The sequence below is a fragment of the Mauremys mutica genome, chromosome 9 (genome assembly GCF_020497125.1).
Source record: "Mauremys mutica isolate MM-2020 ecotype Southern chromosome 9, ASM2049712v1, whole genome shotgun sequence".
In the NCBI taxonomy this organism is placed as follows: domain Eukaryota; kingdom Metazoa; phylum Chordata; order Testudines; family Geoemydidae; genus Mauremys; species Mauremys mutica.
The window spans coordinates 17,499,560-17,527,103 of NC_059080.1; the positions used below are offsets into that span (position 1 = coordinate 17,499,560).

Genomic DNA, 27,544 nt, shown 5'->3' on the forward strand with positions numbered 1-27,544 from the left:
CTTAAAATGAGGAACATCCTTCATAAGAAGGGATGATTTGAGAGGTGTCCTAGGACTGTGATGTAGTGGTCCAGATCAATATACAGTGCATTATGCACATAGCTGTCTAAACTGAACTGGGGTGCTTTGGTGCAATAGTGCATTTTGAGCCAACCAGACCTAAGGGGCCTCTTTTGAAAGAACACTTACACAGTGGTTGCCAAATCTCCCTGAAATGTACTGACACTTGTTTGTTGCCTTATCTCAGTTGTTTTCTTACCTCCACATTGGGATGTAGGTTTCCCAGGAATGGCTGGCCCCCCAGGAGCACCAGGAGCCTCTGGACGACCAGGGCTCGAAGGGCCACCAGGACAATCTGGTTTCCCAGGACAAAAGGTCTGAAAATATCAATCTCTCTGCTAATGGGCTGTGGTTTAAGACTGAAGTTTGTCTCTTCAACTGTGCCATTGTAAAGTCTCTTCTTTGGTTGGGAGGGGTCTGCATCTGTAAGCAGCCCTCACCTCTCTCAAGTCAAAGGACCTATCAAGGCATTTATCTTTTCTTACTCAGTAGCTGCTGTCCCCAGTGCTGTGTGTCCAGCTGCATTGCCTTGCAGAGTCGGCTCTAACACCAACAGTGCAGAGTCTCCTGATGTGTAGGGCCAGAGTTGAATGTCATAGGGCAGACTCAGATAGGATGCTCTGTGTAGCTGTCCACCTTAAATTGGTGATGGGGCGGGGATGGAATGGTCAACTTTACTGAAAATGTGTCCCTCCTTCTTACCCACCAGTGTTTGTCCCTACCCCTGGAATGGATGCAGCTGAAAAGTAGGGAGATACTTTCATTTAATCCCTTAAGGCTCTTCCGAATTTGAGTGAAGACACTAGCTAATCAGCAAAAATGGTCTTTCATGAGCACAGCAGTTACTCTAGCAGCTAGGGGCCGACAAAGTTGAATAGATTTGTTTCATGAGACTGCAGTCAGGGTGGCTACACTCCCAACCAAGGGCTTGTACAGGAAGGTTCCCCTGACCCTAAGAAAAGAACTTTGGGTATGATTCAGGCCATGTGTCTTGAGGGGTGCCGCGTTTTACCCTTTCCCTTCCTGGATGCTTTATAGCTGCAGTACTAGAGCTGTTCCTGTAGCCTCTAGGTGTGATGTGAGCTGGCCCTCCACACTGTCTATGTCAGGTGGCCCTTCCCTCCTTATTGTGCACTCCCTCCCAGAGGCTGGTCATGTTTGTATGGTGTTGGAGGATTGGAGTGTAACCCTCCAGGAGTATGTTCTGTTACTAGATAGGTGACATGGATTTTGCTGTAATATCAGAAAAAACCCTTTTCTGTCATGTGACTAATGTTGCCTAATCTTTCCCAGAATGATTTGCCTGAGCTGTGTGGCTGTAAATATTTTGGGAGTCTTTTTTTTTAACCTCATGGCTTTTGGGGGGCTGGAGGGGAGGGAGGAATATTTTCCCCTTTGCTACTTTAAACGTTGTAAGAGCTAACCTGTGAAACCCATTTCTTTTTTCCTTACATCATAGGGGGACCCTGGATTTGGTGTCCCAGGACCACCTGGGCCACCAGGGCCACCGGGTTTTAAAGGAGCTCAGGGACTGAAAGGTGATCCTGGCTTCCCAGGAAACCCTGGTTTGCCAGGGCGGCCAGGTTCAGATGGAACTCCTGGGCCAAAAGGTACAGAGAACCCTTCATTATCTTCTGTTGAACACTATATGACTCTTAATCACTGAAAATCAGCCTGTTATTGTGTGCCAGTTACTTAGGGCCAGATTTTTAAAAGTATTTAGGTGCCTAATTCCCACTGTAATTATTTCAGTGGGAGTTAGGCACCTAAATACCTTTTAAAAATCTGGCCCTGAGACTGCTTACATTGGGGCTGGTTTTTCCAAAGTGCAAAGCCTCTTGGTATGCATATGGACTGTGCCTGTCTAAATGCACATGGCAAACTGAGGTTTGTGTCCCCAGGCCACAGGCAGACCGAAGTGCATGCACATTTTTGTATGTTTGAAAATCTGGGCTCTAGCTGATAGAGACAAATCCCAACTGGTGAGGGTGCCATACTTTAAATGGATCCACTTTGTTACATTCTTGTTTCCCTTCCACAGGAGGCATTTAAAGTCAAATGGGAAACTACACAAAAATGAGGAAGCTAGTTAAATGGAAATTAAAAGGAACAGTCATGGGTTGAAATGCCTGAAAATGGAGTGGAGCTATTTCAAAATGCCATATTAGAGGGTCAAACTAAATGTATATCCAAAGTTTAAAAAAAAAAAAAAAAAAGGACCAAAAAATGCCACATGGCTAAACAGCAGAGTAAAAGAGGTGATTAGTGGCAAAAATGCATCCTTTAAAAATTGGAAGTCAAATCCTAGTGAGGAAAATAGAAAGGAGCATAAACTCTGGCAAGTCAGCTGTAAAAGTATAAGTAGGCAGGTCAAGAAAGAATTTGAAGAGCAACTTGCTAAGGACACAAAAACTAACAGAGCAAAAAAAAATTTAAGTAATCAGAAGCAGGAAGCCAGCCAAACAATCAGTGGGGCCACTGAACAATCGAGGTGCTAAAGGAGCACTCAGAGACGACAAGGAGAAACAAAATGAATTCTTTGCATTGGTCTTCGCTGTAGAGGATATGGGGGAGAGCTCCACACCCAAGCAATTCTTTTTAGGAGAAAAATCTGAGGAACTCTCCCAGATTGAGGTGTCTGTAAAGGAGTTTTGGAACAAACTGATAAAATAAACAGTAATAAGTCACCTGGACCTGAGGTATTCTGCAATTTCCTTCAGAACCCTTGGAAGAACTACTAACTGTGATGTGTAATCTATTGCTTAAATCAGCTTGTGCGCCAGATGACTGGAGGGTAGCTAATGTAACGCTTATTGTTTAAAAAGGCTCTAGAGGCGATCCCAGCAATTAAAAGGCCGATAAGCCTAATTTCAGTATCAGGCAATTTGGCTGAAACTATAGTATAGAACAGAATCATCAGACAGATAGATAAACATTATCTGCTGGGGAAGAGTCAACATGGTGTTTGTAAAGGGAAAATCACGTCTCACCAATCTATTTGAATTCTTTGAGTACATCAACAAGCATGTAGATGAGGGTGATCCAGTTGGTGTAGTGTGCTTGACCTTTCAGAAAGTCTTTGACAAAGTCCCTCACCAAAGACTTAAGAAAAGTAAGCAGTCATAGGATAAAAGCGAGGGTCCTCTCATGGATCAGTAACTGGTTAAAAGACAGGAAGCAAAGGATAGGAATAAATGGTCAGTTTTCACAATGGAGAGAGTTAAATAGTGGGGTCTCTCAAGGATCTGTGCTGTTCAGATCTGGATAAAGGGGTACACAGGAGGTGGCAAAATTTACACACACACATAAAATTACTCAAGATGAGTCCAATGCTCACTGTGAAGAGTTGCAAAGAGATCTCACAGAAGTAGGTGTCTGGGCAAGAAAATGACAGAGGAAATTTATTCTTGATGAGGCAAAGTAATGCATATTGGAAAAATAATCCCAATTATACATATAAAATGATGGGCACTAAATTAGCTGTTAGCACTCAAGAAAGAGATTGTAGAGTCATCATAGAATCAGAGTACTGGAAGGAACCTCGAGAGGTCATCTAGTCCAGTCCCCTGCACTCATAGCAGGACTAAGTATTATCTATTCTACAACTTCCCTGACAGGTGTTTGTCTAACCGGCTCTTAAAATCTCCAATGATGGAGATTCCACAACCTCCTTTGGCAATTTGTTCCAGTGCTTAACCACCTTGACAGTTAGAAAGTTTTTCCTAATGTCCAACCTAAACAACCTTTGCTGCAATTTAAGCCCACTGCTTCTTGTCCTATCCTCAGAGGTTAAGGAGAATAATTTTTGTCCCTCTTCCTTGTAACAACGTTTTATGTACTTGAAAACTATTATCATGTCCCCCTTAGTCTTCTCTTCTCCAGACTAAACAAACCCAATTTTTTCAATCTTCCCTCATAGGTCCTGCTTTCTAGACCTTTAATCATTTTTGTTGCTCTTCTCTAGACTTTCTCCAATTTGTCCACATCCTTCCTGAAATGTGGCGCCCAGAATTGGACACACTACTCCAGTTGAGCCTAATCAGCGTGGAGTAGAGCGGAAGAATTACTTCTTGTGTCTTGCTTACAATACTCCTGCTAATAGACCCCAGAATGATGCTTTTTTTTTTTAATAATGTTACACTGTTGACTTGTAGTTAGCTTATGATACACTATGATCCCCAGATCTCTTTCCATAGTACTCCTTCCTAAGCAGTCATTTCCCATTTTATATGTGTGCAACTGATGGTTCCTTCCTAACTGGAGTACTTTCCATTTGTCCTTGTTGAATTTCATTGTTTACTTCAGACCGTTTGTCCAGATCATTTTGAAATTTAACCCTATCCTACAAAGCATCCACTCAATGTGCAGTGGCAGTTTAAAAAAAACTAACAATGTTAGGAACCGTTAGATAATAAAACAGAAAATATCATGTCACTATATAAATCCATGGTACGCCCACACCTTGAATGCCGTGTGCATCAAAAAAAGATATATTAGAATTGGAAAAGGCACCGAGAATGGCAATGAAAATGGTTAGGGGTATGGAACAGTTTCTGTGCAAGGAGAGATTAAAAAGACTGGCACTGTTGATCTTAGAAAAGAGATAACAAAGAGCAGATATGAGAGATGTCTATAAAATCATGAAAGCTATGGAGAAAGTGAATGGGGAAGTGTTATTTACCACTTCCCATAGCGCAAGAATAGGGGTCACCCAACAAAATTAATAGGCAGCAGGTTTAAAACAAACATAAGGAAGTACTTCACACAGTGCACAGTTAATCCTTGGAACTTGTTGCCGTGGGATGCTGTGAAGGCCAAAAGTATAACTGGGTTCAAAAAATAATTCGATAAGTTCATGGAGGATAGGTCCATCACTGGCTATTAGCCAAGATGATCAAGAATGCAACCCTGTGCTTTGGGTGTCCCTAAACCTCCAACTGACAGAAGCTAGAACTGGCTGACAGGGGATGGATCACTCAAAATTGCCCTGTTCTATTCATTTCCTCTGACACGTCTGTCACTGGCCACTGTCAGAAACAGGATACTGAGCTAGATGGACCATTGATATGACTCAGGGCGGCCATTCTTATGTGTTATATTTACCAATTTGATGCACTTTATTCTCACGTAAGCTACTTTAATTATTTATGAACTTCTGGCATTAGCAATTGTCTGCACTGTATTGCAATATATCTCTGGTTTGGTGTATAGCAAAGGTATTTGTGAACAGTTATATAGAGTAGTGTACTATGGCACAGTAACAAGTCTTTGGACCATCTTTCAAAAGTGGCCTTTGAAATTACATGCACAGTGGGTATTTGCACACCTAACTTCCACTTGCATATGTGCAGGGACCAAATGCCAGTGAACAATGTGTAGACACTTCATACATGACTTCTGAAAATGAATGTGAAAACCCTGAGATTCCTCACTGTTGAACTAAATTAGAATTTCCTTTAAGGTGACCCTGGACCAAGCGGACCACCGGGGTTAGCGGGACCCCCAGGGTTCCCGGGAATTGGTGGTCAAGGTCCACCGGGACAACCTGGCCCTCCAGGACCTGTGGGCCCACCAGGTAAGAGTTGAGTGATTATAACTTTGGAGTTATTGCTGACATGTTGTCTGTCAGGGAGGCAGGCACACCAGCTCAGGGTGTGTACAAAAGTGCCAGTAAACAACAAATAGGAAGGCTATTGTGACTTCATGACTCTCAGTTTGGACAGGACCCTTTCCACAACATGGGCCAAGTTCTGCCTTTATATTCTGTCCCATACAAACCCACAGAAGGCAAGGGGGGTTGCACTGTGATTGACAACTGGGAAAAATTTGGCCTGTCACGTTTGTTAATGCAGCCCAAGAAGCTCCTCTCCTTGGCAGAGGGGAGTGGCATGTTAATCTAGCATTTCTGGGTTACTGAGAGGGTAGACAATATGCCTTCATTGCTATGCTATCTTTAAAAAGACAAATTATGCGATGCTCAATTCTGGAGATACAGTGTGCAGTCAACTGGTAGTGAAGTCAATGGGTGCTGTTGAGGGTGCTCTGCACCTCACAGGATCAGGCCCATAATGTTAAAGGAAATAGTTCTCTGAGAGCCAACATAATATTGAAAATATGGTACTTTTATGGACCTTAAGGTTATTCTGCCAACCAAAATAATGTATTTGTTACTCAAGTGTGCACAGACTGTGTACTGGAAATTATTTCATGACCCTTAAGTGAAATAAATTGACCTATGTGATTAAGTATCAAGACAATCCTTAACGAAGCAGTTTAACCAACTCGACACTTTATATTCAGTTGGCAAGACCTATTTTTAAATAACTTCAATTTTATTGCGAGCCAACATTTATAAATTTTACATTTTGTGCCTTGACCAGAAGCAAAAAAAAAAAAAAAAAAAAAGACCCTATGTAACAATACTGTTCCTCACACTGCTTCCATTTAAGTCCATAGGTAGACATTCAGGGCGTGATCCAGTGCCAACTGAAGTCAGTGGGAAATCTTTCCATTCGCTTCAGTAGGCATTGAAGTATGGCCTAAATCAGCTGAAAAATGGCTTTGATCCTAGATATTTCAGAGTGGTTGGTCCATTTCTGCATCAGGTAGAAAAAGAACACTGCAAGCGCTAGTAGTCTATTGTATGAACAAGAAACTACCAGTAAAAAGGGTCACGTACATTCACTTTATAAATTCACAACTGGAAAAAAACTTCATTAATTTTAATTCAGGTAACAATAGTTTGTGACTTCCAGGACAGCCATTTCCATCATGCTCTTCATTAAGCAAAGTTGGGAAGTTCTGGGCCTCCTTGTTGGGTCCAGGTTAAATTACCAAACTAGGAGTCTGCCCATAGTATTAATGGGGAGCATGTCTCTAGCAAAGGGCGTTTTGGTAATCTTGTATTTAAAATTACTTAATTTTTATAAAAGGATTTCCTAGTTCCAACGCTATATACGGGAGGGAGGGGGAAGAAGGGGACTAAATTTCTGTTCACAAAGTATTTTATTTTTGAGAGAGGTTTTTCTACATTACTTTCACTGAATGGGATTTCCACTTCGCTAACTCTGTGACTGCAAACGCACAGCAATAGCCACAGTGAGAATGTGCTGTATGAACTAGAGAACAACTTTGTTAATGCTGAAATATACCTAGTCTTTGCTGTACACGTCTAGATACTGCTGCTGCATGACCACTACCCCACACTTCAGATTTGTTTTAGTGATAGCCGCCCTAAGTGAAGAGCCAAAATTTGGGCTGGCATTATAGATAGTGCATGGCAGAAAACCCATGGCCAGCAGAGGAGCAAGGGGCAGAGGCACCTGAGCATATAACTTTAAGTGTTTCAATAGTCCCACTGACTTTAAAGGGACTGCTCATATGCTTAAAGTCTGGCATATGCTTAAGCACCTTGCTCATGCAGGGAAGCTGATCTGCAGGTCCTCTGCCTGCAACCTGATTTCAGTGCCCGGTGTTGGGGATGGAAGTGATCTGAATGACCTGTGTATCACCTCCCTGACCCATCAGTGACCTCTGTGCATGCCCCCATGTCCCAGACTATGCCTGGTTGTAGTAGGGGGTTTGTTAGACACACAGAGCAGCACTGCTTTTTAAGTGTATGAACTGTGTGTCTTTGGATGTCCATTATACCTGTTTCCAGGTGCTAGGCAGAGTTTGACTCCATGTGGTTGCTGATTAGCTCTTAGACCACAAAGCATTTCTTTTCCCAAGTAAAACAAATATACCTGTCTCAATGGATCAGTATGGCTAATTTTTCATTGTAATCTGTGTTAAAGATCACTGTGGCTACTAACAGCATGACACTGAAATGTAGTGCATGAAACCTAGTGCATGACTGAGGCTTTAAGTAAACCACCTACTTTAATCCTATAGGTCAGGGGTCAGCAACTTACAGCACATGTGCCAAAGGCGGCACGCGAGCCAATTTTTACCGCCATGCCGTTGCCAGCCGGGGTCCCGGTCACTGGCCCCGCTCAGCCCCCGCCTGCCTGGGTGAACGGAATCCTAGGCCGGCAGTGGGCTGAGTGGGGCCGACGGCCAGGAACTCCAGACCAGCAGCTGGCTGAGCCACTCAGCCCGCCGCTGGTCTGGGGTTCCGTCTGCCTGCTCCACTCAGCCAGCTACTGAGGTAGGGTTCTGGCCACCAGCCCTTTGCCAGCCAGGGTCCCGGTCCCGCTCAGCCCACTGCCAGCCTGAATGGACAGAACCCCGGGCCAGCAACGGGCTGAGGTCCCTGCCACAGGCCCCATTCAACCCGCTGCCAGTCTGGGGTTCTGTCAGGGGCCCCTGCAAATGTTGCATTTCTTTTGGCACGCGAAACCTTAAATTACTGGAGATTTGGCATGCTACTTCTCAACGGTTGCCGACTCTTGCTATAGGTGCTGCTACTTGTCTGGTGCAGTGTGCATGTTGCCTCCCCCATCACTCATTCCTGTTTCCCACTGAATCAGAATAGACTCTACTCCTTTTTATTATAGTAGATTAACTGTCTTGGGATTCTGTTTTTCAGGGCAATTGGAACAATCTTAAGTATGTCTTTGCTCAGGTTTTCTTTTTTATGCACCACCATTTATTCAAAGAGTTTGCAGTGTCTGTATATTTTGTTTTTACAAAACGAGCTACTCGAGTGTTTATTCCGTAGCATATTCTACTACAATTCTGATCCAGTCAAACACATTTGAGAAGCAGAAGGGGAAAAATGGGAATGTTATCACAGATTCAAAGACATGTCGATTTTACTCCATGTTCACCTATCAAGAAATATTGAAAGTATTTGTCCTCTTACCAGGTTATATACTACCTTCATAGTTTATTTTGTTTGCTGATGGAGTCCCCGTAGACATTGGAGCATGAGCTATACCTTCTGGGGCTTTGTTTTTCCCCTATCAGGGGAACAATTCCACTCACCAAAGGAACCAAAGAGTAATTGAGCAATGCAAGCCGATAGGCACATTTTTCTTTGTGAGTTGAAGGTGCCTAATTTACCTCTAGTCTGTAGAGCAGGGGTCTCAAACTCAGTTTACCTTAAGGCCAGTGCCAGTCCTCAAATCCTCCCAGCGGGCCAATAATGTCATTCATGCAGCCCAGAACCCACCCTCTCATATTCTGCCCCCCACCTGCCTATAGGGAGCTTGGGTGGGGGAGGGGGTCGGGTGCAGGCTCTGGGATGGAGTTTGGGTGCTGGGTGCAGGCTCTGGGCTGGGGCAGAAGGTGAGGATGCAGGAGGAGTGGGTGGGGTTGCAGGCTCTGGGAGGGAGTTTGGGGGGGAGGGGAGAGGGGTGCAGGAGGAGGGAATGGGGTTGCAGGCTCTGGGACGGGGTGCAGAGGGAGGGGGTGCAGGCTCTGGGAGGGAGTTTGTGGGCAGGAGGGATGTGTGGGAAGGAGGTGTAGGCTCTGAGAGGGAGTTTGGGGGTGGGAGAGTGTATGTGGGGACGGGGTGGGGGTACAGGCTCTGGGAGGGGGTTGGGTGGTGTGGCCCTTACCTGGGGCTCCAAGGAGGGGTAGGCCGGGGGGCCTCCGTGCACAGCTGCCCCCAGGCACCGCCCCCGCAGCTTCCCATTGGCTGCAGGAGCATTCGGGGCGGGGGCAGTGCGCGGAGGCACAGTCCTGCCCCGGGGCCGCAGGGAGGGGCCGGAAGACACACGCAAGAAGCTGCTCAGCTCCGCTGCACTGTCGGTGATGGGCGGGGGCTCGGGCCATTTTAAATCGCCCGGGGGGCAGTGCCCGGGGCTGGCAGGCGGGGCCAAGGGAGAGACCTCCAAATTGCTGGAGCTCCACGAGCCACATTGGGGAGGTTCTTGGGCCGCAGATGGCCCGTGGGCTGGAGCTTTGAGACCCCTGCTGTAGAGTGAGAGTCTCTAAATCACTCTTGAATCTTTGTTCCTACAGTGGCACTGTCTGCTGCAGCATTGGGCTGTCTTACACTACTTATTCTTTATTGTTCCTGACACTGAATGTCTCAAAATAATCTCCATAAGAGAGGTTACAGAAGGGGCTCCTAACTAGTGCATTGTATTGTCTTCAAACAAACTTGAGACAATGGGGAAAATATTATTTTATATACTATAATACACATCAGAAAAATAATTCCTGTAGCACCACATCTTACTAAGCTCTCCAGGAGCTTTATAAAGAGCCATCAATATAGTAACAGTCTGCAACAGCAATAGGCAGCTAAGCGTTCCCAATAAGGGATTCAGTTTTTCTTCATAAAGTGGAAGCATCTTTGACAAATCCATTTTGGAGGGATCTCCAGACAGATGGTGCTGAACAGCAAAATATCAACCACCCACTAGGGCGCACACAAGCCAGCATCAAATGGCTGTGTTGGTGCAGGCAGTGTAAAAAGATGGCTTGAGAGGAGACCTTGGACCATTTCCAAAAGCTTGCTAGGTTAGGAGACAGGAACACAGTCCAACATTTCGTTTTGTTTTTTGAAAGATTGCACTGTAGTATTTAAAAAACTTTCAGTTAGGTACTTCTCTCTGTGTAGAATGGTGGCTGCTGTTGAAAAATGCCTATAATTAAATTTACTTACAAACCAGTTTCTTGCAGCTGTAATAGTGTTGTATCCTCTGTAGTTAGATCTATGCTCAGTAACTTTAGTATAGATTTTTGTTCTAATCTTTATGTGCTTAATTTTGTTTCCTAACCTAATGACTCTCTTGCAACTCATTACTTTTCCCTGTGCCTCAACTTCCTGATGAATGCTAACCTCGCTGGGTTTTGAACCTCAGGTCCACCAGGTACTGTGATTTCTTCACCAAAGCCGCCTTCTTGTTGTCTTAATTTAAGATTATTAGTTTATTTAAATACGTTTCAAGAGTGAAAGTCACCACTTAACTCAACAGGTGCAATCCCATTGAAGGGAGTAGAGCTGTGCCTCCCTACTATGACTGGTGCCTTTGGCTCAGTCTCACTAATATTAAGCAATGTTGCTTTTGTTTTTTAAACAGTTCCTATTGAGGCACATTTTTAATTTAGACAAACCTAGTGAAACACAGAACTTGGCTGTCCTTTGAAAATAAATGCCCATTTGAGGTTACCTTGTAACCTAATAGTGTGGGCCTCCCTGATGCAATTCAACTGGGATTTCATTTAACTTGAAGCCAGGATTTCGCATTTGTGCTGTATATAGGAATTATTAGGCTGAATCGTGAAATACAAAGAAGACTTTGTTAAAATAAGTAGTCACCCTGATATTAAAAAGAGCACTTAATTTTTTTTCTGTAGCGTTTTCACATTTTATTGATGAAGTTGTGGGAAATTTAATCTTCTGCACAGTTAATTTGTGAGAAGACTATAGTCTTTAACTCCTACTTTAGTCATGCAATTGAATAAACACCATAAACAAAATACGGGATCACCAAGGGCTGCTGACAAACTTTTAGCATCGCCTTCTGAAAAATGTTGACTTTAATTAGCTAGTTTTGCAGCAGGGCAGTTGGACCCCAATCCTGCAAGCTCATATGTATGTGACTCCTGAGCCTGCACAGAGCCCCACTGAAATGAATTAAGTCTACCTGCTTCGATCCCATTGCAGGATCAGGGCTTTGGAAGTCAAAACATTTATCCATTGTGGTGGTTTGATCAAGGTATTATGGCAATGTGCTGCCAGTAAAGAGCAGCTGTTCCACCATTACTGCCATTTCCCCCCCACACACACACCCCTCAACCATGCCCGATTTCTTGCTAAAGGATGGTATTTTAATAATGTCTAGGATTACAAGGAGTTCCAGGTGAGAAAGGAGATCCTGGCCCTCCTGGATTCGACATCCCTGGTCCACCTGGTGACAGAGGCAGTCCAGGATTTCCAGGAACACCAGGTCTCATTGGACCTCCAGGTTCACCAGGACCACCAGGACGAGATGGAATATCAGGATTTCCAGGTAAGTTCAAACATGCCAGAAGAGCATTGTTACCTGTAGGCATATACAGAGGGCTGTAGTCTCCACGGTTTGGGCATGCTATCAGTGAGAATGACAGTGAGAAATGTCATTGAACTTGGGCTTGCTTACTTTACCTTGCTGACGACTGAAAAGCAGTTTATCCATGGGCACCCATGAGAGCCTTATTGCAATAAATCTGAATTAGGGACAAACCCGTGTCTCTAATGTTGGATGCACATTTCAGGGTCCCCTAGGAATTTTGGAGGGAGATTGGATCCGTGGCTATTTTGGTGAGGGACCCTCTCTCTCATTGTAATATCCATTGTCTATCCATCCTCTCCCAGTGCAGGGCTTTGCAGCAATCACTGTGTATTACAGTCTAAGCATTATAGCACTAATAGCACTCAGGCCTAACTCTACTCCTGTTAAAGTCAGTGCTAAAACTCCCGTTCACTTCGGTGTCAGCAGGTAAGCAAATGCTGAGCACTTTTGCAAGTCCCACCCTAAAACCATGTGTATCACCTTTCTTTATATTTTAATGTTATAGAGATGTTTAAATCTGCTTTGAGGTCATATTTTGAGTGTGAAGTTTGGTAGGTAGGTAAGTATGCATCATTATTAAAGGGATTAAAGATTATTTAGGTAATTTAATTGTACTCACGTTGGCAAGGCCTGATGAAATTCACTCTAGAATACTGAAGTAACTAGCTGAAACAGTCTCGGAACTATGAACTTGTGAAGGATGGGTGAGGCCTTAGAGGAGTGGAGAAGAGCAAATGTAGTACCTGCAGCTGGCCCACATGATCGCAGCACCACTCAGGTTTGGCACATCTGCCCCTCCATCTCGGTCTATGGAGGGGCAGACTCGCCAAACCTGAGTGGTGCTGTGATCATGTGGGCCAGGTCTCCATGCTGAAGCTGGGAGCCAGGTCCAGCCCGTCCAGCCAGGAGCTGCTGTGCAGTGAGTGTAATATGTGTTCGTTCCCCAACCCACGCACATGCCCCCGTTCTCCCCTCTTTCCATCCCACATTAAATTACCGCAGTAAAATCATAGCCCTGGTAGTAATAGCTTACATGGATTGGTCAAGAAAAAATCATGCCAAACCAACCTAATTTCCTCCTTTGACAGGGTTACTTGCCTGGTGGATATGGGGGAAGCAGTAGATGTGATAGCTTTATTTTAGTAAGGCTTTTGACATAGGCTATAAGCAAACTGGCAAAATGTGGTCTAAATGAAATTACTATCAGGAGGGTGCATAACTGGTTGAAAGATCTTAGTGAGGGTAATTATCAATGGTTTGCTTTCGAACTGGGAGAGCATAGCTAGTGGGGTCCTGCAAGGGCCTGTCCTGTGTCTGGTACTATTCAACATTTTCATTGATGACTTGGATAATGGAGTGTAGGACATGCTTATAAAATTTGCAGATGACACCAAGCTGGAAGGGGTTGCAAGCACTTTGGAGAACAGGATTAGAATTCAAAATGACCTTGACAAATTGGATAAATGGTCTGAAATCAACAAGATGGAATTCAGTAAAGATAAGTGCAAAGTACTACACTTGGGAAGGAAAAATCAAATGTACAAATACAAAATATGGAATAACTGACTAGGCAGTAGTACTGCTAAAAAGGATCTGGTGGTTCTAATGGGTCACAAATTGAATATAAGTCAACAATGTGATGCAGTTGCAAAAAAGGCTAAAACCATGTTGGGCTGTATTAACAGAAGTGTAATAGGTAAGATATATGGGCAGGGCCATCCTTACCCATATGCAAAGTACGCAGCTGCGTAGAGCACCACATTTCCTGGCGCTCTGCACAGCTGCGTGCTGCTCCAGCCCCTGCTCCGGCTCTTCCCCAGGGCCCCTGCCCTGCTCCGCCCCCACCCCGCCCCTTTCCCACCCCAGCCCCGCCTCTTCCCGCTCCTGCAGCAGGGCCGGGGCACTGCACTCACTGGCAGCGGGAGTGCGGCGACCCGGCCCCAGCTGTGCTGCTGGTGAGTGCTGGGGGGTAGTTCCCCCTCCTGCCCCCCAAGCCAGACCTGCCCCCCCGATGGAGTCCTGAGGCCAGCCCCCCCACTCCTCCCGCAGAGGCCTGCCCCCCTTTCCCTCCCCCCCGGCGCGTGGTGGGGCTGCATAGGGGCCCAGAATAGCTAGGGACGGCCCTGGATATGGGAGGTAATTGTTTTGCTCTACTAGGCACTGGTGAGGCATCTGCTGGAGTATTGTGTCCAGTTTTGGGTGCCACATTTTAGAAAAGATGTAGAGAAACTGGAGAGAGCCCAGAGGAGAGCAGTAAAAATTATAAAAGATTTAGAAAATCTGACCTATGAGGAAAGATTTAAAAAAAAAAAAAGTATGTTTAGTCTGGAGAAAAGAGGAATGAAATAGAATCTAATAACACTCTTCAAATATGGTAAGGGCTGTTGTAAAGAGGACATCGATCAATTGTTCTCCATGTCCACTAGGACAAGAAGTAGTAGACTTCAATCTGCACCAAGGGAGATTTGGGTTAGATATGAGGGGAAATGTTCTAACTATATAAGCGTAGCTAAATTCTGGAACAGGCTTCCAAGGGAGCATCCCTGTCCCTGGAGGTTTTTAAGAACAGTTTGTACAAGCACCTGGTAGGCATGGTCTCTAGGTGTGCTTGGTCCTGCCTCAACCTAGGAGGCTGAACTTGATAACTTCTCTATGATTTTTCAGTATTTCTGTTTTACTGCAAAAGGATCTGACTCCACACAATGAAAGCCATTATATTCCAAGAAATAGACTGTTTGATTCTCTCCAGTTGTGCCTGCGTATTTATAATTACCTCTATGACTTTCAGTAAATAACGGTGTCAGGTATCAGAGGGGTAGCCGTGTTAGTCTGGATCTGTAAAAGCAGCTGCTTTGCTGTTTTTAGTCAATAACGGTTTAAATTTAAAATAAATAACTCTCCTTCATGAAATATTTTATACAGGAAGCGCATTTATATGGCTTATAAGAAACAAGCACACACCACTCTCTGCAAGGATTAATAATGGAAAAGCCCACGCCACATTCAAATATAAATTATTCTAGGAAGTTATTTTTCTATATGAGGTTGATTCTTAGAAGGGCTAAGCACTGTAACATCCATTGAAAGCACTGCGATTTACATGGACTCAGCCTCTCACTGGATCTGGCCCTTTATGTTTTAGGTATAAAATGAGAATTACTCAAGTTAGCTGACTTTGATGTACAGGTTAATACCATAGGAATGAAGATAGGTGAAAGTGAAGTACTGATTGCTTTGGGGTTTTTGTTCAGAATGACACTGGTGGTTCAATGCATCTAGGTGCCAAAGGTGAGATGGGTGTGATAGGAGCTCCGGGTCCACAAGGTCCTACTGGAACTCCTGGCAGAGATGGTCTTCCTGGTCCTAAAGGTAACATTTGTCTGACTATTTTCAGTGCAGAGAATTTAACACTGCTTATCCTTCAAAGATGTTTGGAGCAGCGTCTGATGTAGTCTTGGCTTTGGTGGGGAGTTACATAGTATAAATCAGTTCAGAATTTCATCATTTGTGTTGGGTTATCTTTCTGACTTTGGTTTTCATAGGTACTTTGTTTAAAGCGGTAGTAAGCTATCCATGTGACATGTTGGAAGGGGCATTCTGAGGCTTTAGCGGTTTCATCTTTGAGATCCTTGGATTGAAGATGTTAAAGAAATGCAAATGATGCTAAAGATAATACTTGGTAAAGTCTGCTTTAGACCGTGTAAAAGATGGACTGATGGCTTTGCGTCGTCAGGCTTTCCAGGGTTGGCTTTAAGCAGCATGGATGAAATTTACTCCCGCCACATAAAGCCCATATAATCTGGCTGTATGAAGGTGAATTTTGTGAGTTTGGTAGGTAAAATCCACCAATCTTCCTCTGCACCAGGCGGCCAGCAGACTCTCAGACACTGTTCCTGCTTTGAGATCTATTGATTGAAAGCGCTATGTAACAGCCTGATAGAGGTGGTATTATTACTTTTATTTATTAATGTCGGGTGTGCAATGTGTTGGGGCTTCCAGATCATTGCTTTCTTATACAGCTATCTGTTTCCTCTGTGCTGGCCTATTCAAGGCATATAGTCCTTTTCCACATGTAGGCACCCTTATGCAACCATTCCATGTATGGCCCCTCACTCAGCCTCTTGCGTGGCTTACGGTGGGAGCTCACCACCCACTGGGTGAATTTCACTACTTGTGAATAGAGCAGAGTGTGATAGAAACATAATTGATGTTAGCCCACTCTAAGGATTACACTTTCCTTTTGCTGTCTCTACATGCTGTAGGCAGTGATGGTTTACCAGGTCAGCCAGGACCTACTGGACTGGCAGGGCAGAAAGGTGTGAAAGGTGAAACAGGCCTGCCAGGTCCCCCTGGACAAGTTGATCCAAGCAGGCTGGGATCAAAAGGAGAGAAAGGCGAGCCAGGCATTCCAGGTGAGGAATTTCATACATGGGCTTGTTTCCTACAGGTGATGGCGAACCGAGATGGATTCAGTTATAATCAGTTATTCCTTCTCTGCAAGGAAAACTTAAACTGGATGGGGTCAGGGTTCTCTCTTCTTTTTCTTCTCTTGAAGAGAAGGTTTAAAGTGACCATTTGAGTGTAACTGAGTTGCTCCATATAGTTGGTTGCAGTGTCCTTACTAGTGAACTCTTATTATTGTGTAACATTTGTATCAGAGAAGCATCCTAATGCCCTGGCCAGGATTTGGGGCTTCATTGTGGTAGGTGCTCTGCATCCCTGCCTTGAAGTGCTTGCAGTCCAAGCGTAACGTCAAAACCACTTGCAAAAGTAGCCCATATGCAGATACACAGGTTAGAATAAATATGTAGGCTGAGCCTATCCCATCCTATTCATGTGAGTAACCAGTGCATCAAAATGATCTATTATTGCATTCTATTAACAAAACTAATCTACTATTCTAGGCCCCAAGGCAGACCTAGGGCTTCCTGTCAGATGGCTGTGAAGTGTATTGTCAGTGGCTGATGTCAGGAAGCTTGTATTGCCTCTGTCTACACTGTTGTTTCTGTTCTGTAGATATTCATCCAGGGTCTTCCATGAACACTGACTTGTGTTCAATGGTACTGCATCTCAGGTTAGCTTATATGGAGATTTTCACCTGATGAGAGAGAATCCTTACTTGGCATTTTATTCATATATGAGAAAATTTTTCTCCTTTGATATAAAAATAAAAAAATCAGTAATTAAGTTTGTCTTTTTCCTTTAAAGGTATTCCTGGAGTATCAGGCCAGAAAGGTTATCAAGGTCTCCAAGGTGACCCAGGGCCACCTGGATTCAATGGGCAATCAGGTGCACCAGGATTGCCAGGTAAGGTAGAAAACCCTGCCCATGTACAGCCTTTGTAATGAATGGCTTGGATTGTAAAAATGCACATGCAGTTGGTTTTGTGGCAGCAAAATATGGTTTAAACCATATTTAGGGAACCTTCAATCCACTGCATCATGGTGTATGCATAAGAGGTCTAGTCAGGCGTCTGGTGAATCTACTTATCACTGACAAGCCCAATTCAGGAGCGACACAGCTTGTTATAAATTTCACAGATCCATGTATTGTCTCTATGGGAGTCCAAGATTACAGCATGCTGCTTTCTTCTTTCTCACTTTGCTTCCATCCTCTGAATCAAAGCCACTTCGTGCTGAGCTGCACCCAGTGCCAGGTATTCCCTCCAGATACAACTGGATTCTGCACTCTCCTCCCAGCTTTCTTCATTGATGTTGAATGACTTCATGTCATTTTTACTCACATCGTAGTACCACCATAAAGGGCAACCTCACTTTCTAGATCTAAATATTCGCAGACTTTGAGGAACTTGGGATCCCTATCCAAATTGTGGATTTATTACTCCTAGTAAAATACTAGATGTACTGGAATGCGATTTTTGAGCTGTTGATCTGGTTGAAGTTTGGATTGCCATTGGGGTAGCTGGAAACGAGCTTTCTGCTTAGAACAACCTGATTGGAGGAGTTGTAAGTAGCCTTGACTGACCTAGTCAGCATATCCCTACATCATTAGTCCTTACCTCTACAGTTAGCAACAGACCAAACAGAAGTATTGGGAAGTCTAGCTGGAAATCATATTTATGCTTTTAGCTACCGCATGGATCAAAAATCTTTCTTCAAGGTATTTATTCTGCTGCATCTGAAGCCTCTACATTTTTGTTCAGTATTTCTCTACCAGCATTGCCTGGTTGCAAGTCTTGCTCTAGGTGTCATATTGGAATTTATGCAATCTTTCAGACAGCCAGGACCCACACCCGTTCAGGCTTTATCGGTCGAATCCATGTGCTTAAACTCCACCTGGAAACTAAAGGACAACCATTGCAGATTAAGGAGCCACCAGGAGAATGCGCTCTTTGTGTGAAGCACTGCTGAAGAAACTGGCAGCCACGTTCTGTGCTAGTTGGTTTCAGATGGTTCCCAAGTTGTAGCTGTATGTGCAATCCACTTTTACTCAAGGAGGAAAGGCATAGCTAACTGCATCAAGGTCTGCAGCTGAAAGAAACGTTTTTTAAATCTTCAGTGCAGATTGGGAAAAAGGGTATCTCAAGGCAGCTGGGCACCCAAAGAAACCCCAAATTAGAAGATGGCCATATTCATGTGAGTAATCACTGTATCAAAATGATTTGTCATTGCCATTTATTAACTAAAGTAACCTACTTTCTAGGCCCCAAGGGAGAGCCAGGGCTTCCTGGGCAGTCAGGACTAGCAGGACCTCCAGGACAAAAAGGTGCCATGGGAGAGACGGGGCTTCCAGGTTAGTTACTAAAAGGCATTGATCCGGTCAGTATGTTTCATCTCTGCAGAACAGAGGCAGATTTGCATGTGTAATGTGTATATGAATGTAAATATATGTAAAGTAGTATGCATATACTTACGTGAAGAGTACAGAAAGAATATATGGTATATGCTTTGGTATAGAAAATTCAGACTTGTATAATAGAATATTTAACAAAGTACATTCATTTTAAAGCACTACAGATACAAAGCTGGAAGGGTGCATTTCTGTTGTAGCTTTCATGTGTAGTTCATCTCACACCACAAATCTGTCTAAGAATCTTATTACAATTTTTATTGGGCCTGGTCTCTCATTTTTCAGATTCCACCCAACAAAACAGTTTAGAAATGAAAAGGGCTCTGTGGACTAGCCCCTCAGAAGGAAAATTAAGATGGGTTATTTATTCAAAAGGAAATAGATACAGTAATTCAGTTACTTTGGAAGAAGTGTTGGGACATCACCACCAATATTTTGGGGGTTATAGTAGTAATTGGTTGGTATTTACTATCAAGGGCCTCTTGGTTTTGTCAGAGTTTAAAAATATACACACACAGGCAATATTTATATCCTTGTGCATTCTGTAAAATTCCTCCCCCTTGTATGAGAAATATGCTGAAGCCCTGTGAGATTTTAGCTGTTTGTTTGTTTTTGTTTATTTTTGGTTAAAACAATAAGTCTCATCAGTCATTCAACTCTTCATTAGTCTTTCCTGGTCAGTTTACAATTTGACTGACTGCTCTGAAGCTTCTGCAAAACCGTTATTTTTTTGATATTTTGGACAGGTGTCCCAGGTATTAAAGGCTCTCAAGGCACAGCAGGACGTCCTGGCCAGCCTGGCCCTCCAGGATTTCCAGGATTAAAGGGAGAGAAAGGCAACCCAGGTCTTTCAGATATTGGAATCCCTGGCCCTAAGGTATATTTCAAAATCCTTCCCTAGAAGGTGCTGTGGGTGAATGATATTTCTGTGTTAAAGGGCATTAATTTTTTATGTGACGAAAAAGACACACTGAGATTCAGTGTTTTTAAGATTAAAATAAAGATCCATTTTAAAGGAAAAACAGGTTTTTTGAAAATCTTCATACAACTCACTTCCCCTGCAGCCAAAGGTAGCACTGGCTTTCCTCATAAAAGTCTTTGTTTATCAAGAATTGTTTAACAGAGGGCCATCTACCAAGTGAAGCATCTGTGATGTCCATTTCCATTGGTAGAGAGTAATATTTTAAATAAACTAGAACAGCTGGAGAAACCCCTGTCTGTGTTGTTGTTTGCATTTGGCAGAAAGTTGCATATGAGACTATCCTAGTTATGGCTCACTTAAGATTCATTATAGGTTGTCATTATGTCACTGTTATAATTGGTGACATAATGACAACCTATAGAGGGTAGCAGAATGAACTGCTCCATTCCAATCTCAAGCAGCCACAATTAATTCTTGAAAAATGGCGACTACAATATGCAGAGTGCCATTTAGAGAGACATCCACAGGGAAGAGGCAACTAAAAGGTCACAGTTGCTGCTGCCAAAAACTAAAGCTTGAAAAAAGATACCGGTGGCCAGATTTTCAAACATTCGCTACATAAGTGAAAGAACTTTATAAAAAATAAAAAAAAAGTAAGCTCCTGGCAGCTGTCACTGGAGCCTTATGACTAATCTTGAGACACAATCTGTTTAGCAAAAGCAATACTTAGATAAAATATCACACACTTCTGTATTTTTCTTCCTTCTACAATATCCAAGATAACTGCATGGCAACAGAATCTTGGCTTCTTAAAAGATTCTGTTGCTTCTTTTCCACCTGACACCATAATCCTGTTTGACCTCACAATTGTTGCTGTGAAAATAATTTTGATGTTTTAGGGAATTATAGAATGACAAGGTGGGTGAGGTAATATCTTTTATTGGATCAACCTTTCCATTGGTGAGAGATACAACTTTTCGAGCTTACACAGAGCTCTTCCTCAGGTCTGGGAAATGCTTGGGGAATTATGGCACTTGGGCAAAGAATAAGAACAAGAAGCAGAAGTATGTGTGAACTTTTTGCTACTGCAGTGATAAAATAACTAGTAGGCATAGAACTAATAGAAATATCTCATTAACCTAGCAAGGTATCTGATTGGAATGTTACAACTAAGGGTGGGGGGGATTTATTTTTGGTGTAACTATTGGTAACTAGGATAAACGTGGCCAGAGATCTCCTACCTGGACTTGTCTTGTTGCCAATGATCCCATAAATGTTTATTTGTAACTTAGAATGAAACTTAGTTCATCTCTTACTTTTAAAAGCATGAGTTGATCATATTCCACTCCTTAAACCTGTGCTTATACCATAGGAGCAGATTTGAATGGTTTCTAGCTCCAATTTGAGGAATATAAAGTGTTTGCTTAAAATATATTGGTAGCTCAATAACACCTACTAGGAAGATTTGACACTTTATTTATAACTGAGACTTTCGAGCCACGTGTGGGATTTGAATGCCCAATTCCCATTTTCATGACATCTAGCAAAGCCTAATGGCTGAACAGAAATCTGGAGTTAGTGGAGAGCACTGGAACGCAATGGGGTGTACAGGTGTGAATCTGTTTGTATAAAAAATGTAACAATCTCAACCTTTACTACTGGTGATGATGCATGAGTCAGAAAGAAAACAAGTGTTTTACTTTCAGAGTTGAGGTTTCAGGGCTGACAAGTTAGAAAAATACTCTGTACTTGTAAATTGAACAGGTTTTATTTTACATGGCGTTATTGAGATGCAATACACCTGGGCTCCCACCATGCCATTTTTAAAGTGGTATGTTTAAAATTGCTTAAAAAAATATCTCCATGTAGAGCTAAAAGAAAATAACCTCTCCAACTTTTCACAATGCCAAAGAACAATCTTTGGGGAAAGGCTCTGGGAACACTATACAAACAAATTGCAGCGGCCACCATTAAAATCTTTACAATTGCCATTTTCAGGTAATAAACATTACCAAGGCAGTTCCAGCACTAAGCATTGGTTAACATCAAATTAGGCAAAAAGAAAAACGGTGAAGATTTTAATGACATTCATTGGTGTCTGATGTCAAGAACAGGAACATACAAAAAGAATTAAATGAAATGAAAATGAATGGATCTCATTTTTGCCTAATATTTTCCAGGGTGACACTGGTTTCCCTGGATACCCAGGTAACCCTGGCAGCAAAGGTACACCTGGAAATCCTGGTTTGGCTGGATTACCAGGTAATCCAGGTGCAAAAGGAGAAGCAGGCCTTCCTGGATTCCCAGGTAATTTTACTTGGAATTTTTATTGGAATTTCCTGTCTTTCGCTCATGCTCTCATGTTTTGGCTTCTGTCTCCAGATAACTTGAATGGTGGCAGGCTGTAATTGCTTGGGGTTCGTACCGTGGAGCCAGTTCATATAATGCTACTGGAATCATCCCTGCAAAGAGATAGAGACGCATCATTTTAAACTTCCTTCTAAAATCAATGTCAGTTCATTTGCAGTGTGGGGACCAGAACACATGAACATTTGTGAAAGCCAATACTACAGCTTGCAATGGTCAGATTACTAACTCCTCTGACACACAAAATAGCTGAGTTTGGCCATACTTTTTCCCTTGTAGACTGCTACAACAAAGCCCTTGTGGAGCTTGGCTTTTATTATAACTTACTACAAAATCTTGGCTTCTCTAAAGAATTAATTGTAAAGAGGAGATTTTTTTTCAGAGCATACAAATATGAATTCATAAGGTTTGGCAATCTTATCTAGATACTTTTTAGCAGCTTACAGCAATGATTCAGCTGCGCTGCTGATGCTCTAAGCTGACAGGAGAGAGCTCTCCTGTCGACTTAATTACTCCAGCCCTGACGAGTGACAGTAGCGGTGTCAGCGGGAGAAGCTCTCCCAACCCCAGTGCTTTCATGTCCAAATTTAGTGATATATAAACTAAGGGACCAAACATGATGGGTGCTAAGTGTCCTTAACTCACATCAACTTAATGCTATGGAGGTGAGATCCATGTCCCATTAAGATCTTTTTCTGGAAAACAGGTAGGGAGTGGGGAATGATGGGTTAGCTGCTGTCCATCATGCTTTCACTGTGTTGCTAACTAAATATGCTGTTGCTGTTTACTAGGTTATATCCATTTTAGAGATGATACTATTGGCCTTCAGCATTAAGTAATTAAGACGGTGGGATTCTGAAGGATGGCAGGAAAAAAAAACACCTTGAGGCAACCATGTTTTATGTTGATGAACTTCCTCCTCTTTAAAGTCCTAGTGCCCCTTTAAATGAATGGTTGCAAATCTATGGTATTAACAGTTGCAGCATGTATTGTACAGTATCTTGATACTTTCTTGACACTCTTTACTGGGTCTGACTTGTACCTTATCCAGTGCTTACCAGTACCTGATAGAACACTGCAGTGTCTTGTTTGATTAACATGTCTCTATTTCACAGGGACACCAGGAATTCCAGGACCAAAAGGTATTGATGGACCCCCAGGTAATCCTGGTCTCCCTGGATCACCTGGGCCACCAGGTAGGCATGAATAGTACAACAAAGTCAAGCTTGCAGAACCTCAGTTATAATATTTGTATTATTTAAGCCTGGCTTATGCTGTTTATCAGAAAGTTCTGTGACCTATAGTAGATATCTGACTCCCAAACTGTGACTTGCAGGATTAAACAGGAAAGAGTGATTTGAAATAGCTTCAAAGCTTTAGTTGAAAGTGAAGGTTATGGAAATGCTGTTTGCAAAATCCAAATTCCCTTTCAGTAAAATGTAGGCTGGCTTTATGGGTTCTTTATGTTTCTTCATAATAATTTCTGACATGGAATCCCATCTTGGATGGCAAAATTCTCATTGATTACAGAGGGCATATGACCAGATCCACTAATGGCAAGTGCAGATTTACCATGGTGGAATTAGATCTGGCAAAAGGAGTACTGTGATTACAAGTGCTACACTATGCATCGAATTATTGTGTTAAAACTGTAAATTGCCATGGAAGTTTTGCCTGCAGGATTTGGTCCCATGAACCTTTTTTAAAATTTGAAATAGCTTCTTTTTTCATATCTTGACAACTATATTGTGTGATGTGTACCTATTCTCATTCTCTCACACTCACACACATGTACATATAGTGCCCTGAAACCAAATTACAATAATGCCATTATACTTGAACCTTCTTTTAGCAACCCTGACTACTTGTGTCACTGACAAAGTTATCTCATTACCTTTTGAAACTAGCAAGTATCTGTTTCTGTATCTGTCGGCTTTCTTTATATTAAGCACTGTAATATCTTAGCCTGTGTTTGCAGAAGCAAGAACCTAATCTCACCTATGAAAGGAAGCATTAGATGGATTTTAATCGCCATTAAACTGCTTAAAAATCACAGTTCTGTGACCTTTTTCTGTGAGTGCAGAAAGCAGAGAAGGAAAGAGTTTTGGTTTAGATTTTAAATGTTCTCATTCACATGGACTTGATATTACCTGGTCATTCCTTCAGTTTTAGTTTTGTGGCAGGTGTGCTCTGCTCTAATATGTTGCTGTATGGTTTTTTTAGGTGGTGATGGCCGTCCTGGCCCCCCGGGTCTTCCAGGGGAGAAAGGGCAGCCAGGTCGGGATGGTATTCCTGGACCAGCTGGACAGAAGGGTGAACCAGGTTAGGTTCCTTCCTTTTTATTTTCTGTTTCTAACTCTGTGTTCTGATTTCTACTCTGTCCTCTTCCAAAACCATCCATGCTCCCTCGGAATAGCCTCTGTGATTCCCAGCTCTTGAGGGTGCACACAAAGGAGGGCATCAAGCCTCCAGTGAGATACAGGGCAGGAACTCTCTTCACTCTTAGACATTTGGCCCTCTAAGGCTTTTGTAGTTGAGCACAATCCCTTCCCCTCTAATTCCATTCCAGCTGCCCTTGCTTCCACTACCTCTAGGGATGGGCTGCACCCATCCTGCCAGATCACTTTATTTGGCCCACCAACCAGGGATGCAGTCATGGGTGGGCTCACCCAGGTCCACCCAAATCTGAGTGTGAGAGGAGGTGGCTCTGCCAGCACCTGGAGTGGAGTGATGGAAGGGGTAAGAACCTTGGTCAGCACGGAGCAGAGGATGGTGAAAGCGGGTGAGAGGCGGTTCTTCCTACCGCCTGGAGGAGAGGAGGCAGTTCCTCTGCACCTGCTGCAGTGCAGGCAGAAGGTCACAGCTCTGGTTACTGTGGACTCACTCCTGGATGGCCCTGGTGGACAGCTGCTGGGGTTGCTGAATGGGGGTAGCATGTCCCCAGGGGCAGGGTAGTGTTGGCAGGCACGAGCTCATTCTCCTTCCCAGAAATCATGTAGCTGAACACGGGTGGGCAGGTGTATGTGGTGCGGCATGGTAGCATCATTGTGGGACTCATTGCTCTGGCGCCCGTTCTCACAGCAGCAGCCTGCAAGCTGCCCTGGGACAGCAAGGGCCTCTTATTCCTCAGCCATGAACGCTTCCTCTTCCACTATATCCTGGAGCCTTTTTTTTTTTAAATGACCCACCAAAGCATTTTAGTGGGTTGTGGGCCCTCTACTACCTTAAAAATGTCCATCCCTGCTCTAGAACCTTCTTGGATCCAGAAGGTACTCCCTTAAAAATAGCTACTATCACACAACTATAAATGGAAATTTACCAAAACCCATAATGTGAAAGACCATCTTGAGGTTGGAAAGAAACATGCCATGTAAGCAGCATATCACCTTGGAGGAGATCCCTTAACTCTGAGGGGAGATGTGGAAGTGAGTGAGAACCCTATTAGAACCCCCTCATTAAGGAAACTGAATTACCAGTAGGGGATTCTAACTTCTTATCCTCACCCTAGGCTTCCTGCTTCTGGAAGCACTCCACATTTGTAAAAAGATTAATCTGTTTCTTTTCAGGTCAACCAGGTTTTGGGCGCCCAGGACCTCCTGGACTCCCAGGATTATCAGGCAAAGTGTCATTGTTCTTTCCTTAATAAGGATGTTTGTAAAATGTGTATATACACAAAAGGGAGAAAAGATGGTAGACATTTAGCTGATATCGTTATGCTGTACCAAATTAACAATGTAGCAGTAACTTTATCTCATATACTACAGTAGGACCTCTCTAATTTGCATCAGTAACTGAGACCCATGGCTCACTATTGAACTTAGTGAATTAACAATTAAGCAAAAAAGACAAGACGGTTAAATCGACTTCATCATGCACTGTACTTTGTTGATTTACTCCTAACAAATATGACTTAGTTATAAGGTATGACAATGGGTAAAATTTGCAGAAGCACCTAAGTGACTTTCAAAAGTCACTTGCAAATTTTCAGAAGTGACTTAGACACTTAGGAGTCTAATTTCCTTTGACTTTCAAGGTGACTAAGACTCCTAAATCACTTGGCCACTTTTCAAAATTGTATCCAATATGTCTTAACGCTCTGTGCTATATTGTATGAAATTAATAAAGTCTTAATACTGGGGGATTTCACCACAGCAATGTCACGTCCATTAAACCTTTGCTCAGAAGTGGCGTTGTGAGACCCTTATGAGTTTGAGCATCAGTGGATTTGAAGAGTAGCAAAGTGAAATTTAGCAAGGTCCTCTTGCATGCCCCAAGTTATACAACTTCTTGTCCTGCAAGAAGTCTCAGCTCTTTAGAGTCTGATTGTCCTCTCATGCCAGTTTTATATTGGTGTAACCCCATTGGTGCCAGTGAGGTGTGTTCAGATTTACACCTTTATAAGCAAGAATGGAATCATTTCCTAGTACTTCAACTGAAGTTTCGATATTTTACATGTAACTAAACTAAATACAGCATCCATAAACATGTCTGTTTGGTTTAACAGGGCAAAAGGGCGAGATGGGATTACCTGGCCCTCCAGGATCCCCAGGACTTACAGGTTTGAAGGGTGAAAGAGGTTTCCAGGGATTCCCCGGTCTACAAGGTCCACAAGGTCCGCCAGGCCTGCCTGGGCCACCTATGGAAGGTCCTAAAGGTAGTCCTGGTCCACAAGGTGTACCGGGGAGAACAGGTAGGAATGCGGTTCATAACAGTCCATCTCTGTCAATAATTCTTTATTTTGCTGGCAGGTTATCAGCCTTTAGAACTTGTGAATTTCAGACCAATTCTTTTGATATAGTGTTTGGCTGACACCTGTGTTTCCATGCTATAACCTTGAAATAGTTCTTGGTAACTAAAAGGCTATCTTGCCAAAAGCAAGAATATTAAGATACTAAAAACAAATAAAAATCTTAATTCCTGCTAGTCTCTTTTTTGAAAGACCCTGCTCATACCTGGCAGCAAAATACAATGCATTGATAAACGTGAGATTCTCAGCATGTTGTCACAGCAATCATCTAGAGAGCACCAAATCAACTTTTGCAGCATCTGCCAAATATGCCTTTGTGGTATTGTCACATGATCAATGAATTTCATCGTGCACAAAAATAAAAGTAATAAACTCCATCGTTCTAGGACTCATGAAAATCAAATTCATATTAGCATCACAGCATGATCAAATTGGATAGTGGTTTCTTCATCTCAACATCATGTATGCATCATTGTTCCATCGTGTCACACGTTCCAGTGGATTCAGTGCAACACAATGCTGTCTTCATCTTTCCATTCCATGTTTGCATCTTGTTCCTGCATCTACTAATTCTGGAAATGATGAATTCCATCCTGGGTTAACATCACTGAGCAGATCCCTGGTGTACTGAGGAATTAGATTAATTTATGTGCTTATATATTTCATGGAAAATGAATCAATATTAAG

General features: G+C 43.0%; 1 protein-coding gene across 8 annotated transcripts in view; it reads left to right on the forward strand.

Moving 5' to 3' along the window:
• The window catches only part of COL4A5 (collagen type IV alpha 5 chain), a 136,054-nt gene that overhangs the window by 86,723 nt on the left and 21,787 nt on the right, over window positions 1–27,544 (forward strand). For 6 of the 8 annotated variants that reach the window (XM_045029291.1, XM_045029292.1, XM_045029289.1 and 3 more), the window contains exons 28-42: window positions 278–375; window positions 1,520–1,670; window positions 5,522–5,635; window positions 10,818–10,826; window positions 11,802–11,969; window positions 15,291–15,380; window positions 16,274–16,423; window positions 17,220–17,318; window positions 18,675–18,764; window positions 19,568–19,698; window positions 21,924–22,050; window positions 23,226–23,306; window positions 24,334–24,432; window positions 25,677–25,727; window positions 26,615–26,800. In XM_045029291.1, the coding sequence (XP_044885226.1) occupies window positions 278–375; window positions 1,520–1,670; window positions 5,522–5,635; window positions 10,818–10,826; window positions 11,802–11,969; window positions 15,291–15,380; window positions 16,274–16,423; window positions 17,220–17,318; window positions 18,675–18,764; window positions 19,568–19,698; window positions 21,924–22,050; window positions 23,226–23,306; window positions 24,334–24,432; window positions 25,677–25,727; window positions 26,615–26,800 (1,644 nt within the window). The remainder of the gene's footprint in view (window positions 1–277; window positions 376–1,519; window positions 1,671–5,521; window positions 5,636–10,817; window positions 10,827–11,801; window positions 11,970–15,290; window positions 15,381–16,273; window positions 16,424–17,219; window positions 17,319–18,674; window positions 18,765–19,567; window positions 19,699–21,923; window positions 22,051–23,225; window positions 23,307–24,333; window positions 24,433–25,676; window positions 25,728–26,614; window positions 26,801–27,544) is intronic. The other 2 variants (XM_045029293.1, XM_045029290.1) reach the window with 1 other exon arrangement.